This window comes from Echeneis naucrates, chromosome 24, assembly GCF_900963305.1.
Source record: "Echeneis naucrates chromosome 24, fEcheNa1.1, whole genome shotgun sequence".
Classification (NCBI taxonomy): Eukaryota; Metazoa; Chordata; class Actinopteri; order Carangiformes; family Echeneidae; genus Echeneis; species Echeneis naucrates.
Genome location: NC_042534.1, coordinates 936,074 through 950,550, shown reverse-complemented (window position 1 = coordinate 950,550; position 14,477 = coordinate 936,074). Strand labels below are relative to the sequence as shown.

At 43.2% G+C, this 14,477-nt stretch overlaps 1 protein-coding gene across 4 annotated transcripts in view; it reads left to right on the top strand.

The window, feature by feature from the left end:
• Positions 1-3,391: 3,391 nt before the first annotated feature.
• The window catches only part of filip1b (filamin A interacting protein 1b), a 22,584-nt gene continuing 11,498 nt past the window's right edge, over positions 3,392-14,477 (top strand). For 2 of the 4 annotated variants that reach the window (XM_029496846.1, XM_029496843.1), the window contains exons 1-3: positions 3,392-3,796; positions 12,657-12,927; positions 14,204-14,374. In XM_029496846.1, the coding sequence (XP_029352706.1) occupies positions 12,667-12,927; positions 14,204-14,374 (432 nt within the window). In that variant the 5' untranslated portion in view covers positions 3,392-3,796; positions 12,657-12,666. Of the gene's footprint in view, positions 3,797-9,835; positions 10,160-11,648; positions 11,963-12,656; positions 12,928-14,203; positions 14,375-14,477 lie in introns of those variants that run through there. The other 2 variants (XM_029496845.1, XM_029496844.1) reach the window with 2 other exon arrangements.

The window sequence follows — 14,477 nt, the reverse complement described above, 5'->3', positions numbered from 1 at the left end:
AGTTATTTATCATAAGAAGTAAAAGCCAACTAAAACTGCAGGTTTCCACCATGTTTAAATATCCCTGGCTGCCTGATGGGCTGATGTTTGGAACTAGGTGGCGATGTTCCTCACTGAAATCACTGAATAATTAGCTCCAGTACAATGATGTCACCGCTCACAGCTCAGTCTTCCTCTGCAACCGGTTTATTCTGACTGCACTGCACACAACACTTCTTATAGACTCCTCCACGTATAAGTTTAAAATGTTTGTGTTAAAAAGGCGTTTTTTACAGTGAAATGATGTAAAAATGAAAAACTTTGTATATGTCAAGGTGCAGCATTCAGATTTTCTCTTTGTGCTTCCAAAAACTCTCCACCTGTGGCCCCACTGAGAAACTGGAAGGTTATTTGCTCCAGAGTCCGTCCCAGCTCTGATTATTCACAGTGAAATGTGCAGAGTCGCAGGGGAAGCTCATTAGCGTGAAGTAAGTCATGACTTTCTCCTCCTTTAATGCGCTGCAATGACTATCACACAGCAGCTCCCTAATTCATCCACAGAGCCTCCCGACGTTCAGATTAATGGAAAATTACAGATAAACCAGGAATCAGAGCCAATTGTATGTGAAGTTAGTGACTGCAGCAGGAGGCCTGGGTGTGGTCCCTCTGTGGTGTCTCTCTGTGTATAAATAATTTAAGTGTTGTGTTAAGATAGAAACTTCAAATCAGCTCCACAACAACGCAAACACATGTAAGCAACTTTCTGTGTTCAACCTTTCTTTGGTCATTTGGGTTTAAAGAGTGTTCATCAGGAAAATAAGGAAAAATCCAATCTGTGTTTTTAGTTTTTACAGAGAACAGTGTTTATGAGTCACAGATATAAAAAAAAATCACTATAAGAAAAAATAGAAACGCCTCAAAAGGCCTCTAAAAAGGATATTAAAATGAATTTTAACTCTCAAAACAATTTGGTCTTTCTTCCACTCAGCTGTTGGACACACAAACACAAACTCCTCGTTTTAAGTATTTATCAAAGCTAATAATCACAAGAAACATAAAAATATATATATTTTACGATATCTTCTTTGATTTTTCCACAAGGGGTCACCATGTTGGCATACTATCTAATCAAATCATCTAAGAAAAATTAAGATTTACAGTTTTTGTTTTTGATTCTAAAAAAGAAACATGGATGACTTGAAGTCAACAGCAGTGACTTCCTGTCAGCATTTTGTTTCTTGTGTGCTGGTTTCCAAGAAGAAATGAACACCGTGACCTCGGAATAACAGTGTGTATGTATGTTTGAAATTCTATAAATGGTTTTGGCCTCGTTTTCTTTCTTCTAGCTCTTTGTCCATAAAAAAATCTCTTTCCAATCAGTGAATCAGCTCATGAGGTCTGACTCCGGCCTTTAATGTCAGCTGTGTTGTGTCTGCTGCAGCTGGTTGCCACACTCTGAACTGTGATTCTTAACGTTCCTCATTTCTAACAGACTGCCTTTATTAGGACCAAATGTCCTCACAGATAAATCATCTTGTATTCTGGAAAAGCCTGTCTGGCCCTGCTCGCTCTAACTTTGATAAAACTGCTGAGATGGTGAGCAGAGCAGATGTAAGTGGATTTAAAAACAAACAAAAAATAAAGAGAAGGATGAATAAAAGGAAGTCAGAGAACGCCCACACCCTGTCATTTACAGCACTGAGCTGCCGGAAGTAATGTGAGTAAAATAGACTGATTCATGAGCTGATTTCTATCGTTACAGCCTTTTCTTCTTAGTTTAATGCTTTTATGCTTCAATATTTGCAAGCTCTTCTTTGGATATTTCAGACCTCTGACCTCGTTCTCCTGAAGGAGCGAAAGAAAATATCTGTATCGCAGAAGTCAACCTAAGCCTTCATTTCCTTTTAGGCTCATTTATAGGACCATCAGGTTAACTTTAAAATCTTTCAGCATGGTTTTAAGAGCTCAGTATTTAAGACTGGAGCAGTAAGAAGAAAAACAAACTGTATTTTTCAGATCAAGTATCAAAAATCTGACAAAGATTTTACTTAAATTTGGATTTCAGAATGCCAATTTTACTACACAGTCAAACTTATCTTCTTTTAACTAACTGAACTCTTGTTGAATTACAACACGTGGAATTTCTATTCACATAGTGAGTCATCATTAAATGTGATTTTTAGACAGTGTAGAGTTGACAGGAGATGACAGCAGAACTCATCGACGTCTGTCGGCCATCTTGGATATTTGAAGCCATGTTCGGAGGAGAATGTGGAGCTGAGGAAGTGTGATTCTTGGCTGAAGTATCAGTCCCAGGCATGGGGTGGTGGTTGGCTGACACCCACCCAATAATCCAAACCAGCCACAACACCACCAAAACCTGAACGCTGCATCTTTAGCTGTAATGCTAACAGTTAGCAAGACTCGCTCCTCGGATAACAGGCGACCTGGTCGTCATGGTTACAGCAGATGGTGACACGGAGTTAGGTGAACAGTTATCTGGATATAAACATTGAAGCTGACGTCATCAATCTGTCGTTGTAGACACAGCACCTCCAGGTAGAACACCTGTAAAAGGTGTCTAATATGGTGCTTTGAATTTTATGGTTACAACTGTGTGAGTTAGAGCGACAGCAGCAATGCTGTTTCGTTTAACTGATTATTCTGTAGTTGGAAAAAATGTCAAAAAAATTATCTGAAAAAAAAAAAAAAAACAAAACTCTTAAATAAATGAAGTTTTCTTTTATTCCTCAAGAGCTGTATCCATGAGTAGTAATGGTAAGAGTTGATTACAGCTGATGACATATTCAAAGCTTCCAGACAAAACAGAATAAAGCGGCCACAGTATCCTGGACAGCTCAACCCCCCCGATGTTCAACTCAAAGTTAAGCCCTTGGTCCGAGGGATGTTTGGGCGCTTTGGAACTCTGGTCTACGGCCATGACGGCGGCGTTCAGAGCTACATGCCAACAAGTTCACAACTCCACCTCTAACGTGCTTACTAAACAGAAATAATGTTCACTATGTGCACCATCTTGACAGTAAAGTCCAGCTCAGGCTGATGGGAATGTCCTGCCTGCCGTTCCTACAGTTCATTCAGAGGGCTGCTGACAGTCAGCCGGGTTCATCCTCTGGGGAACAGGAACCTCTGCAGTAAACATTTAAGACAATCTTCAGTTCGTTTGGTGGAGTTTAAACCAAAAACCAAAGAAAGCTGTTAAACCAGACCAAAGTAAACCTGCAGCACAACCTCATTCAACCAACGCCAGCCGAGCTGGGCCGAGCCAAACCCCTGGAGGAGGAGGAGGAGGAGGAGGAGGAGGAGTGGTCAGGCTGCTGGACGGACTGATAGTTCAGCTGTTTGGGGGGGTGGGGGGTGGAAAAGCCTCAGTCAGTCGGTTCAGCTGCTAACAGAGACTGAGCGCAGAGGTTAAATATAGAGCAGAGTCTCACTCCGACAGACTCACACAGAGGCTGAACATCACAACTCCTTTTATTTAAGGTGGAAGAAAAACTCTGTCTATTCTCATCCCTCTCTCTCCCTCTCTCTCTTTCCTCAGCTTTAACTGTTCTCTTGACCCGTGAGTTCACAGACCAAAAGGGCGAAGCATCAGGCTGGCAGAGAAGAAGAAAAAGAAGGAGAGGAAGAAGAAGAAGAAGAAGAAGTGCAGGTTGGACTAAAAAAATAATAATTAAAGAAAAAGAGACATTGAAGACATAATTCTGTAAACACAGAAATGTTGTGAGTTCTGTCAGACAAACTACTGAAGAGGACCGCATTCTTTTTGGGACTGAACTGATCTGAGCCGAGACACCAGGTAAGTTAAAGTCTGTTACTGTCTAACTAACTGTTGACTTTTGTCTGTTCATATATCCAACAACAAATCAAAAAATATTCATGTTTACCAAAGAAATCCTCATAAATTACACGGACGTAAACTCAGAGCTGGAATGATTATTTTGCTGTTAATTTATATTATAATGCTGGTTCATATTTTCTGATCATCAAAAAGTTGCACTTCTCATGTTTTTTATGTTGATGGATGTTTATCGCTGTTTAAAAAAATTTTAATGTGAAAAGTATCAGAAAAATTAAGTCAAATCCCTGATGATCAGCAGAGGAAACTTTTCTGGAAATGGAAAACAGTGTGAATTCATTCAGCAGCCAAAACTGTCACAAATTATGTCTGCCTTTGTTGTTATTGTTTTGTTGCTTAGTGATTCGCTGCGAGGTTTATTTTTATTAACAGAACTTCATGAATAAATTTGGCTCGTGCTGATGAGACGAGCACACCTCCGTCCCCTTTATTCTCTCCCCCCGGGTGAGGCAGCTCAGTGTGTTGGAGCTCCAGACCCTCGGGGGGCAGGAGGACGTCCAGACATTTTGAAATTAAAGTTGTTGCAGGATTTGGTGTGGTGTGCAATAAGTTAATTGTGAAGCCAGCAGAGGGAGACTGTGAAATAAATCTACATTTTAAATCTGTGCACACTGAGAAAGATGAAAAATGTATATACCTCTAAAAGAAAATACTAAAAATGCCATTTTAAACACATATTCCTGAAGCATGTCATGACAAATAAAAAGTGGAGGAAAGGGAAGTCAGTCACATCACATGAATGTCGTTGATAGATGTCAGATAATAAAATTATTAGTAACGCTGGGGGGGGGCCTTCAAAGAATCGACCCAGCCCTAACTGTCATTGTAATGATGTGTAGATCTGTAAAAGACATCAAATCCAGTTTACTTTAAATTGTCCAAAATCGCAACAACAATCTGCACAGCATGTGACTAAAACACACAACTCCACAAAAAAACCCAACACTTTTGGAACAGAAACAAAGATGCAGCAGATGTTGTAAATAAAAGCAACAACATGGAGTGACAGAATGAGGTAAATAAAGTCCATAAAAACACAACATTTAATAAATATTTGATGCAGTTTGTTCACACATGCGACTGTGTTACTGGAACAAAGGTCCACCCAGCGGTGACTCATGAATGGAGCGACTGTGAGACACTGAGAGTTCCTTCATTCAGCCCAGTAAAAGCTTGTTTCAGGAAGCGGTGCATTAGAGAACATTAATTTAATAGATCTTTTACCAGAGCACTTAAGCCCTGCGGGGGGGCAGAACTGAGATGATGCTGCAGAAAGCTGATTTCTCTCCGAGGGAGGTCTGTTGATGTAAAAACAACAAACATACCAGTTAATCTGGTCACCTTCGACCTTTTGAATGTAAAATGACATCAGATGACCCGGCGGTCAGCTAAAAGGTTCTGGGTTTGTTGTTATTGTTGTACCTCCTGCCAGCTGAGATGGCTCAGAAAAATAACACATGAGAAGTTATTTGAACTTTAAAGAACAAAGTCAGCGTCTTTGCTCAACGGCACAAAGTTAGAGTTGAAGCTGGACGGTTTTTCCTCCAGATGTTGACCTTCTGACCCGTCTGGAAAAAAGTGGCCGTTTGAACTCAGTAGAAGCCAAACGGCAGACGGAGGGACTCGGCCTCATCTGTTATCGTACCCAGCATGCTTTGCCCTGCCCACATCGCTGGGAACCATCCTCTCCATTAATAGCCTTCCTGTTTTCTTTGCACAGTTTGTTATGAGTCCTTTTTCCACGAAAGTAGGAAATACTCACTGATTTCATACCCAGATCATTTCTCCCAACACCTCCATATTTAAAATCATGAAACAAATATAATAGTTTATCTGGAAAATAAAAGAGGTGGCGCCACAATGGAAGAGAGGAAATACAGAAGGATGACTAAGTGATCTTTACTGGTATCTTAGTTAGACCACAGCAATCCCCCAGGACCCCCCAGGACCCCCCATGATCCCCCAGGATCCTCCAGGACCCCCCAGGACCCCCCATGATCCCCCAGGATCCTCCAGGACCCACCAGGACCCACCAGGACCATCCAGGACCATCCAGGACCCCCCATGATCACCCAGGATCCCCCAGGAACCCCCATGACCCCCCAAGATCCTCCAGGACCCCCCATGATCCCCCAGGATCCTCCAGGACCCACCAGGACCATCCAGGACCATCCAGGACCCCCCATGATCACCCAGGATCCCCCAGGAACCCCCATGACCCCCCAAGATCCTCCAGGACCCCCCATGATCCCCCAGGATCCTCCAGGACCCACCAGGACCCACCAGGACCATCCAGGACCATCCAGGACCCCCCAAGATCCTCCAGGACCATCCAGCACTTTCTGGTCTCTGAACTCTTCTTCTCCACCATCAGCGTCGCCGTGTCCTGCTCAGTTCCACTGATAAGACTGGACCATGACATCATTCTGCTAATTCAGCTCAGTAATCTGTGAGAGAGGCAAACGGGGGACGTTCAGCAGCATCTGCCCTTTTGTTTGGTTTCATAACAGAGACTGCTGTTCCCATGACAACATAACAAGGACCAGAGAGGAAGGCTGCGTTTTTCTGCTCACACAGAGCCAATCCAACCATTGATGACATCGTTTAGATTCCTCTGGGAGGGATGTGATGCTGCTGCTGCAGGTTGTCTTAGCTTAACGATGAATAAATGTGCTCAGTGAATTTCCTTTTAAATTAGACCTCAGAGATTGCACACGTGAGTTTTGATCTTCCTGTGAAGTTGTGTTGCAGTCTAGAGTAACACAAACAGACCTCAGACCTCTCCGTGTTGGGACACTCAGCTCCATGTCGACATGAATGCATCACATCGTTTCTGCAGATTTGTCAGCTGCGCTTTGAATCTCATGTTCAACCAGACCTCCACATCGAAATACCCTGCAGCCCCATTCATTGAGTCCTGGTCCACTTTGGAGGACTGGGTCTACATGTGACTGGCTGATTGAAGTGGTTTTTATTAAAATGTTGAGTTGTGAGTGTAAAATATCAGTGTTTTCTGTGAGGCTGTTGGAGTGTGACTGAAATGTAAAAGTTTCAGTGAAGTTATGAAAGTCTGAATGAGTTGATGTTATTCAGCTTCAGTCTCCCCGTGATGATAATACATGAGCCCGACGTTATCAGACTGCGTTATCGAGCTATAATTTTCATCTCCTTTGTGAAATGAGCGATTTCGTGCACCACTTCGCGACTTCTCTATCTTTTATTGGTTTCCAAATAATGGGATCACTCTCCGAGGCCACTGATGGGATTGGTCAGAGTTTATTCGCCTCTCATGACTCATTTCTCAAATCACTGACAAGCTAAATTGCTGGTGGGCCGACCACCTAGCAGCGTCAGATTCATCTTCCTTCTGGAGCTAAATGGCTTGTAAAAACGTAAAAGTGAAAGGGTTTTAATGATGCCCCCCCTCCAAACCTTCCACCCCACCCTCGTCTACTCTCACAGTTTATGAGGGAAATGACTTCATGCTCATTCCATCTGAAAGGCATGTGAGACTTGGCTGCTGTTTTCGGCTGCATGTCGGAGTGATGTCAGCTCTCTGGACTGGTCACCGCTGATTAGAGCTCTTGCACAAACCACTGGGAGTTTAAAACCCTGCTTAGTCCCAGAGCAGGAATCCCCCTCCCAATGAATGATTTGGTCCGGGAATCGGGTCTAATTTGGAGAGTTAAAGCTGCCCAGGGCAAAAGTTTAATGTCGGGGTGAAAGGAGACAAGAGGGAGAAACAGAAACAATTTGCTGCGCTCTCCTCTTAATCCTGCTCACGTAGAATGAATTAGAGATGATTATCTAATCAGTGATGTAAAAAACCAACATGGGATGAAAATAAACAGCTGAAAAGAAACAGCACAGATTTGATAAAAAAAAATGCGGACAGAATTGGATAAAATCACAAAATTATTTTGGACATTAATGCAAATCCTACCTGAATATTACGAATGTGCAGCAGTTTAGGTTTTTATGTGTGGAGGATGAACTGAAAGACAAACAGATGACGGTCACCTTCAGCTGGCAGGTAGAGTCTTCTATTTCTGATCTGGCTGTGTCACCTACAGATGGTAATGTGAGCCCGTAGTGACACTCAAGCCAGGACTGTAAGTGTCAGTATTTTGAGTGCTCGACGGTCTGATATCAGTGAAGCACTGTACGATTTATTTATGTCGAGTGCTTTTTCCACAGATTCATTAACCTCCACAACGACGTGCTGATGCAACTAAACTCTGACGCACGTTCTCTGGTATTTTTGCTTCAGGGGCTTCAGGATCTGACCCTGACCTGGTTGGAGAGGTGCTCTGGATGTTTGTATCTGGAGACACGAGCAGGTTGAGGTTTATTTGTTGAGGCTCAGTGAACTGGAGATGGTGTTCTACCTTTTTATAAGAACAACAAGAGAACAACCAAACATTGATTATAGAAACAGTATCCGCCACAAATTCAGCCAGGTGATCTGTTATCTTCTTCTGCGGGAGAAAAAGTCTGGAAGTGTGGAATGAATCTTATATTCTTTCTTTCAGCATTAAGATTTATCATTTTACTTTTTACCTGCAGTCAAAAATTTGGAGCTACAAAAGCGCCTGGCAGTGAAATTGTCTCGATCTAATTTCTCAGTTATGAATACATAGAAACTGTGATGGGGTTCAACTCTGGGTCAAACTGCCTTTAACTACCTGCTCAGTCAAAGCCGGCTGAATGACTCAGGCTATTTTTTCACAAACCACTTTTTTCCATCCTGCAGTAGCTGTTACCTCCGAGGTTCCTCGCAGTGTTTTACAGGCTCAGTTGGATAAAAATAAAACCCCGAGCAGTCGCAGACTGCCAGCTGCCAGCTGAGCTCACACGCCCAACGAACCTTTGGCTGGAGGTTTTCCCTTAAAACTACCTTTTTGTTCTGTGTTTGAATTTCAGTGTTTCCATCCTCAAATTACAGCATCATGTTCCATAAAGTTAACCTGATTTATTTCCTTTACTTCATTCATTGATCTAACTGAGTTTTACTGAAAATGATGCTGTAAAGATTATTTATAGTTGTTCATCTGGAGCAGCCGAGCACTTTAGTGCTGATAACAACGAGGAGGTGTCTGAAACAGAAAGAGGAGATTCTCCTGCAGATCTGAGGAGGACGCGGGTCCTTAAAGCAGCGAGGTGGAACCTCAGAGACATTTAGGGAATAATGAGATCTGACCTCCTCACAGCTCAGATGGCTCCCTTATAGTCACATTTCAATCTACCCACCAAACTCAGTTGACTTTGGTGAAAGATTGCTGTTTGTTCAGGATCTAATATTAAATCAGGCTCGGTTCAGGGAATATTTAACCAAATATGTAAAGATCGATGAAGACATGGAGATAAAAAGAAATAACTCTGTTCATCAGGGAGACCAACTTCTTTCTGTTTGTTTTAGTTTAACAGGAACAGGAGGATTTGGATATCTAAGCCAGCTAACACAGCGGCCTCTTCCTGTAATTAACGTTTTATCTGTCAAACGAGCGAAAAGTGAAAATCAGCGCAGCGTAACGAATCCCATTTAGGTTATCTTTAGCCACCAACGATAACTTTGCTCTCGCACAGCCGTAAAATTTAGATAATTTCTTTACTGATACTGCTTTGAATCATGAAATAAACAAGACGGGGATTGTGTCTGTTGTGTGTTTGTTTTGTCATCGGGTAGACAACACAAACCCAACAGGCTAGAAGCCAGAAATGTGAGTATGATCTATGTTTAGCTCAGCACACATCAGTAAATCTGAGCTGGGATTCATTTGATGGAACGCAACCTCGTGGACGTTTTGTCCAAACGCTCCATCGCTCTGACCGGCCACATGTGACCCTCCAGCTCAGTAAACAGATGGCGGCTGAGTGTTGTTGTGAAGTTTGAGAGCCGCAGCTGGAACCTAAAATGGGCGTCAGGCATCTGGGGGGTCGGCTGCAGATTATAAAGCCCCGTGTTGGACTCTAAATGAGGCCTTTTTAAATTTCACCAAACAAACAGCACTGGTTGCTGCGCGGCTTTGGTCTTTGTTTCGTTAAACTGGATTTACTTCTGTAGAAAATTTTATCAGGACCCATAGTTCACTTTGGTCGGACCCAGATCCTGGAGTCAGACCTGTGACCTTCTCTTTACTGCCAACATACCGCTGTGTGTCTCGTGTGTCGACCGCAGGCCACAGCTGTCTGAGGTTTGATCCGTTCTGAAGCGTAAATCTGGGAAACCGGCTCGGCCTGGCCGCGTCTCCATAAATATCTCTTCCCCAGGGAAGATGGCGGCTGCAAACTGCACTTTACTTGGTATGTTATATTTTAGGTTTATTTACATTTGTTGCACATGATCTGTCGGAAACTACTTTTTAATTTTGTTGTATAATTTATTTGTAAAAAAGTGATGATTGGTTTTGTGTAACATTTCATAATCATTTTCACTTAATCTCCTGACTTTTTAATAATTAACATGAATAAACTCCATCACTCCATCACGAATGAAATAAAAGCTGAGCTGAGAATCCTGGAGCGATGGACGAGAGTTTTCCGCGGTTTAGAAAGCCCCAGAACAAAAATATAACATGTCTGCATACTTTTGGCTGCGAGTAGATATCAGCAGAGGTGGGAAACAACAAAAAGGGACACGTTTAATTGGCTGGGGGATTTTTTTTTTTTTTGAGCGGTTAAGTTTCCATGAGTTCATGTGGTCTGGGTGTTTTTTAGTGATGGTCAAAGTGGATTCCTTCAGAGTCTCTGCTTGTTTTCATCAAGGTGTAACACGGACGGGATGAAGTCACTGCAGGAAACGTCTCCATTAGTCAGGGTTCCTCCTCGCTGAAGATAAACTGTTTACACAGATCAGTTTGCTGATGTGGGCCCTAATACGACACCCTGCCGGCATGCGGTGACTCGGTGCAACACTTTGGCAGCTGGAATGAAATTCATACACAACGTCTGAACAAACGGACACTGAACTCACAGTTTAGGCCGTTCAATATCAGTAATGATCGTTTAGAAGATAGCTGTCAGGATCTTTGGTCTTATTCTAAGCTTGTCAAAACCCTGTTTACTAGATATTTAATTAATATTGTACTTTTTCCCTCCAATTACACTGTGGGAACAGAGCTAATCTGCTTGGATCCCGCCCGGACCGGATTAACGGCTGCTGGTGCCGTAAACAGCAACATAAAACAGTTGAACAAAACCGCTGGTCCAGATACTTTGATGGAAAATAAATGAAATGTGTTTGTCAGCGAACATGTTACTGATGTAATGTTAATAGGAAACATAGTCGTGCCTTTAAAAGCCTTCAAAGCACATTTTCTGCTCCACATTACTCGTATGTGAGCATCATTTCAAGGAAACGCTGCAGATGTGCAGCACATCTCCTCGAATGAAATGCTTTCTCTTAACCAACATCTCAGGGGTCGCTGTCACCGTCACGCTCCGTCTTTAGCACGTTTTAGAACAGACAGCTCTGCGTCACCGGATTAAAGCATTAATAGAGCTCAATAAAAACTCAAGGAAACAAAGGGGCGGTTAAAAAAAGACCTCCAGAACCCGCCTCAGGTCTTGGGCTGATGTTTTGCCACCGCAGGTCTCCCTTTCCTCGTCCAGTTCACCGACCTCTTAAAATACAAAACAAAACAAAGAAGGCACAGCTCTGTGGGGGATCTTGGCATCTCCCCTGAAACAACTATTAATAACAGGCAGCGGTAATACGGTTGCTAAGACTTTGCTGCCAGGATTTTCCCGGGCTGAGTCACGGCCCGCTTTCATCCAGACCTGCAGCCTCGGAGAAACCGTGTCCTCATTCGGATCCAAACAGTGTAAACCTGCTGGACCCCGGTCTCACTTTGGTCCTGGACTTGTTTTCGAACTGGAGGATTTGGTCCCAGTTCTACCTGGATCCACATCACCGATGCCAGTCACATCAAGACCTCCTGGTTGTTTTAGAGGCCAAACCAAATCTGGGCCTGTCTGACTCAATCCGGAGAATTTCTGCTTTTTTTCTGTGTTCGTCCTTCGATTCTCATCATCCAAATTTAAATGTGACGTCCAAATAAACTTCCTTTGATTAACATCATGTATGAATCATAAAGTGAAGATCATGTGAGTATGTTTTCATCAAATTAATTCTATTACCACACACATTTTGTGAACTGTTGTATGCTGTCAAGAGAGAAGTAGGGCTATTTTCCCATAGACTTCAATGCAAATTGACTTCTTTGACTTCAGCTTTGACTTTGCTTCTCAGTCGAAGTCTACATCCACTTTTACAGACAGAGTATGATTTTTCATATTTGCACAAAAATGTTCTCTCTCAAAAAAAAAAAAAAAAATCCATATTTTAGTGAAAGGACCACCCACAAAAACACAAACACCAAACTGTCATGTGAGAAAACCAAAAGTGTTCATGCTTTGGAAGAAATGTGTGTTTTTTTATTTGGTTTCCGTCACTCAAAGTCCGACAATAATTGAAAAATGTGTCTTTATCGAACTGCCAGGCAGCTTTCAGTGCCAGTTCATTTCCTCCGTGGAGCAGAAGTGGAACCTTCGATGTCTCAGATAGGTAATCCATCATGGTGGATATTTCATCGCTGTCAGAATCATTACGTCTTCACTTCTGCCAAAAAGTGCTGCATGAGCGGAGGAAGTGGCTGGAAAACAAGAAATCTTAATAAACATGGATGTTGTCTGAGAGCTGATGAAGAACTTTGTTTGTTTGTGAAAACTTTGTGAACATTTGTTGATTTAAAAAGCCAACAGTCCTGGAAATGAAGAAAATGTTGTCAATATTTCACAGGTAGAAGAAAATGCGATCCAGGACCTGCACCATGGAGGGTCCAGACGACGGACACATCCAGCCCGCCAAAGGCTTCATCAAGCAGGAGGACGGAAACACGCCGGAGCTGCCGAAGAGGAAAATAAAAGTCCAACAAGAGGAGAGGGATGGGAAGACAGGGGGCACGGCGAGGAAACCTCCGAGACCTGCAGAGAGCAGGAAGTCCGGGACGACGGATCTGTCAAAGAAGGAGCTGCTTCACCTGCTGGGCATCATGGAAGGAGAAGTTCAGGTGAGTCCCTGTAAATGGGCCCCGGAACCTGACTGTCACCATCAGCATGCTTCTCTGCAGGTTTATTTCAGGGAGAGTTGTGAGTCTGTTGTTATAGCTCACAACTCACAACTAAACATGATGTTCAGTTTTCATGTGACCGCCCACCCAGCCCTGAAGCAGCTCATAAAGGACTTTATGACATTGATGCTTCACAGCGTGTGAAGGCTTCAGATTTTTAAAATAACCTTCGCTGCCGCCGGGTTCCTGTCTGATAATGATTTTCTAATGGAGGCACATTTATAAACTCGTCTCCGGAGAGGCAGAATGCTGCCGCCTCGCTCTCCGTTTCCATCCTGCTCATCTGTTTGGGCGTGTTGAATGTTTTCCATTAGGGGGGGACGCTTCACACAGGAAGAGCTGTTTCTGCTCTGCTTTGTTTCAAAGACACACACTTGCTGGGGGAGAACATCATAAAAAGATATTTATAATAATCCATCCCCGTGATATTCAAATAGAAAAAAAAAAGGCATTTCATCTGTTTGATACATGTATTCGATTCTTTTGACTCCAATCAGTGACAAAAACTATCAGGCCATTCCAAGTGTGGCTCTGTACTCTCTCCTGATTGGGTGGTTCAGTCTGTCAGTCACTCCGTAGCCCCGCCCCCTAACCCCTCCCCTGCTTTAAGGTCTCTTTCCCTCTAAATGGAGCATCATCTAAAAAATGAACATGTTGTATTTCAGACTGAGACTATAAACTCATCAGGAGGAGGAGGGACATTTTCCCATAGAATTCAACACAGTCTGACCTCCTTTAAGGCCATTAGACAGATTGAGTCCAGGTCCCGGTTTAGAGCATGACATTATTAGATAATCTGACATGTTGGACTTCTGAAACGATCAAACAAACACGACGGTCAGATGATGGTTGAGCCGTTGGACTTCCTGCTGAGAGGCCTCAGGTCATGTTGGTGGTAAATTCTGGTTAGAACGGTCAGAAAGGCCTCAGGTGACGGGAAGGGAAGAGGACGGCTCCCTCTGCTGCCCAGAGACAGGAATCAGCAGCAGAGACGTCCGATCCTTTCTGATGATGTCCAGTCAAACAAAGCTTCTGTAAACAGCCCCAACACAACGGCCGTCTGGATGTTTTTATTTTCTGTTTATAAAGAAAATCATTCTCCACGTTTGTTCTGATTATTCCTTCTTATATTATTCTCCATGTTTTGTTTGAGAATGAAGCTGAAGGTTAATTTCAGAAAAACAGGAAAAGAACTAATGCTTCCGTTGTGTCTCAGGCCAGAGAGGACATCATCGGCCTCCTGAGGTCGGAGAAAACCCGTCCGGACACTCTGGAGGCCCACTATGGCTCGGCCGTCCCCACCAAACCGCTGCAGGCCCTGCAGAGAGACGCCCTGCTGGTCCACAGCAGCAGCACCCAAGACGTCTACGAGAAGCCCATGGCCGAGGTGAGAGACGGGCCATCTGGTGATCAGCTGCTCAGCTATTCCATCGTTTTATCAAACAAAAGGAAAACTGAGTACAGTTGATGGAGAGACAGATTGAAACGTG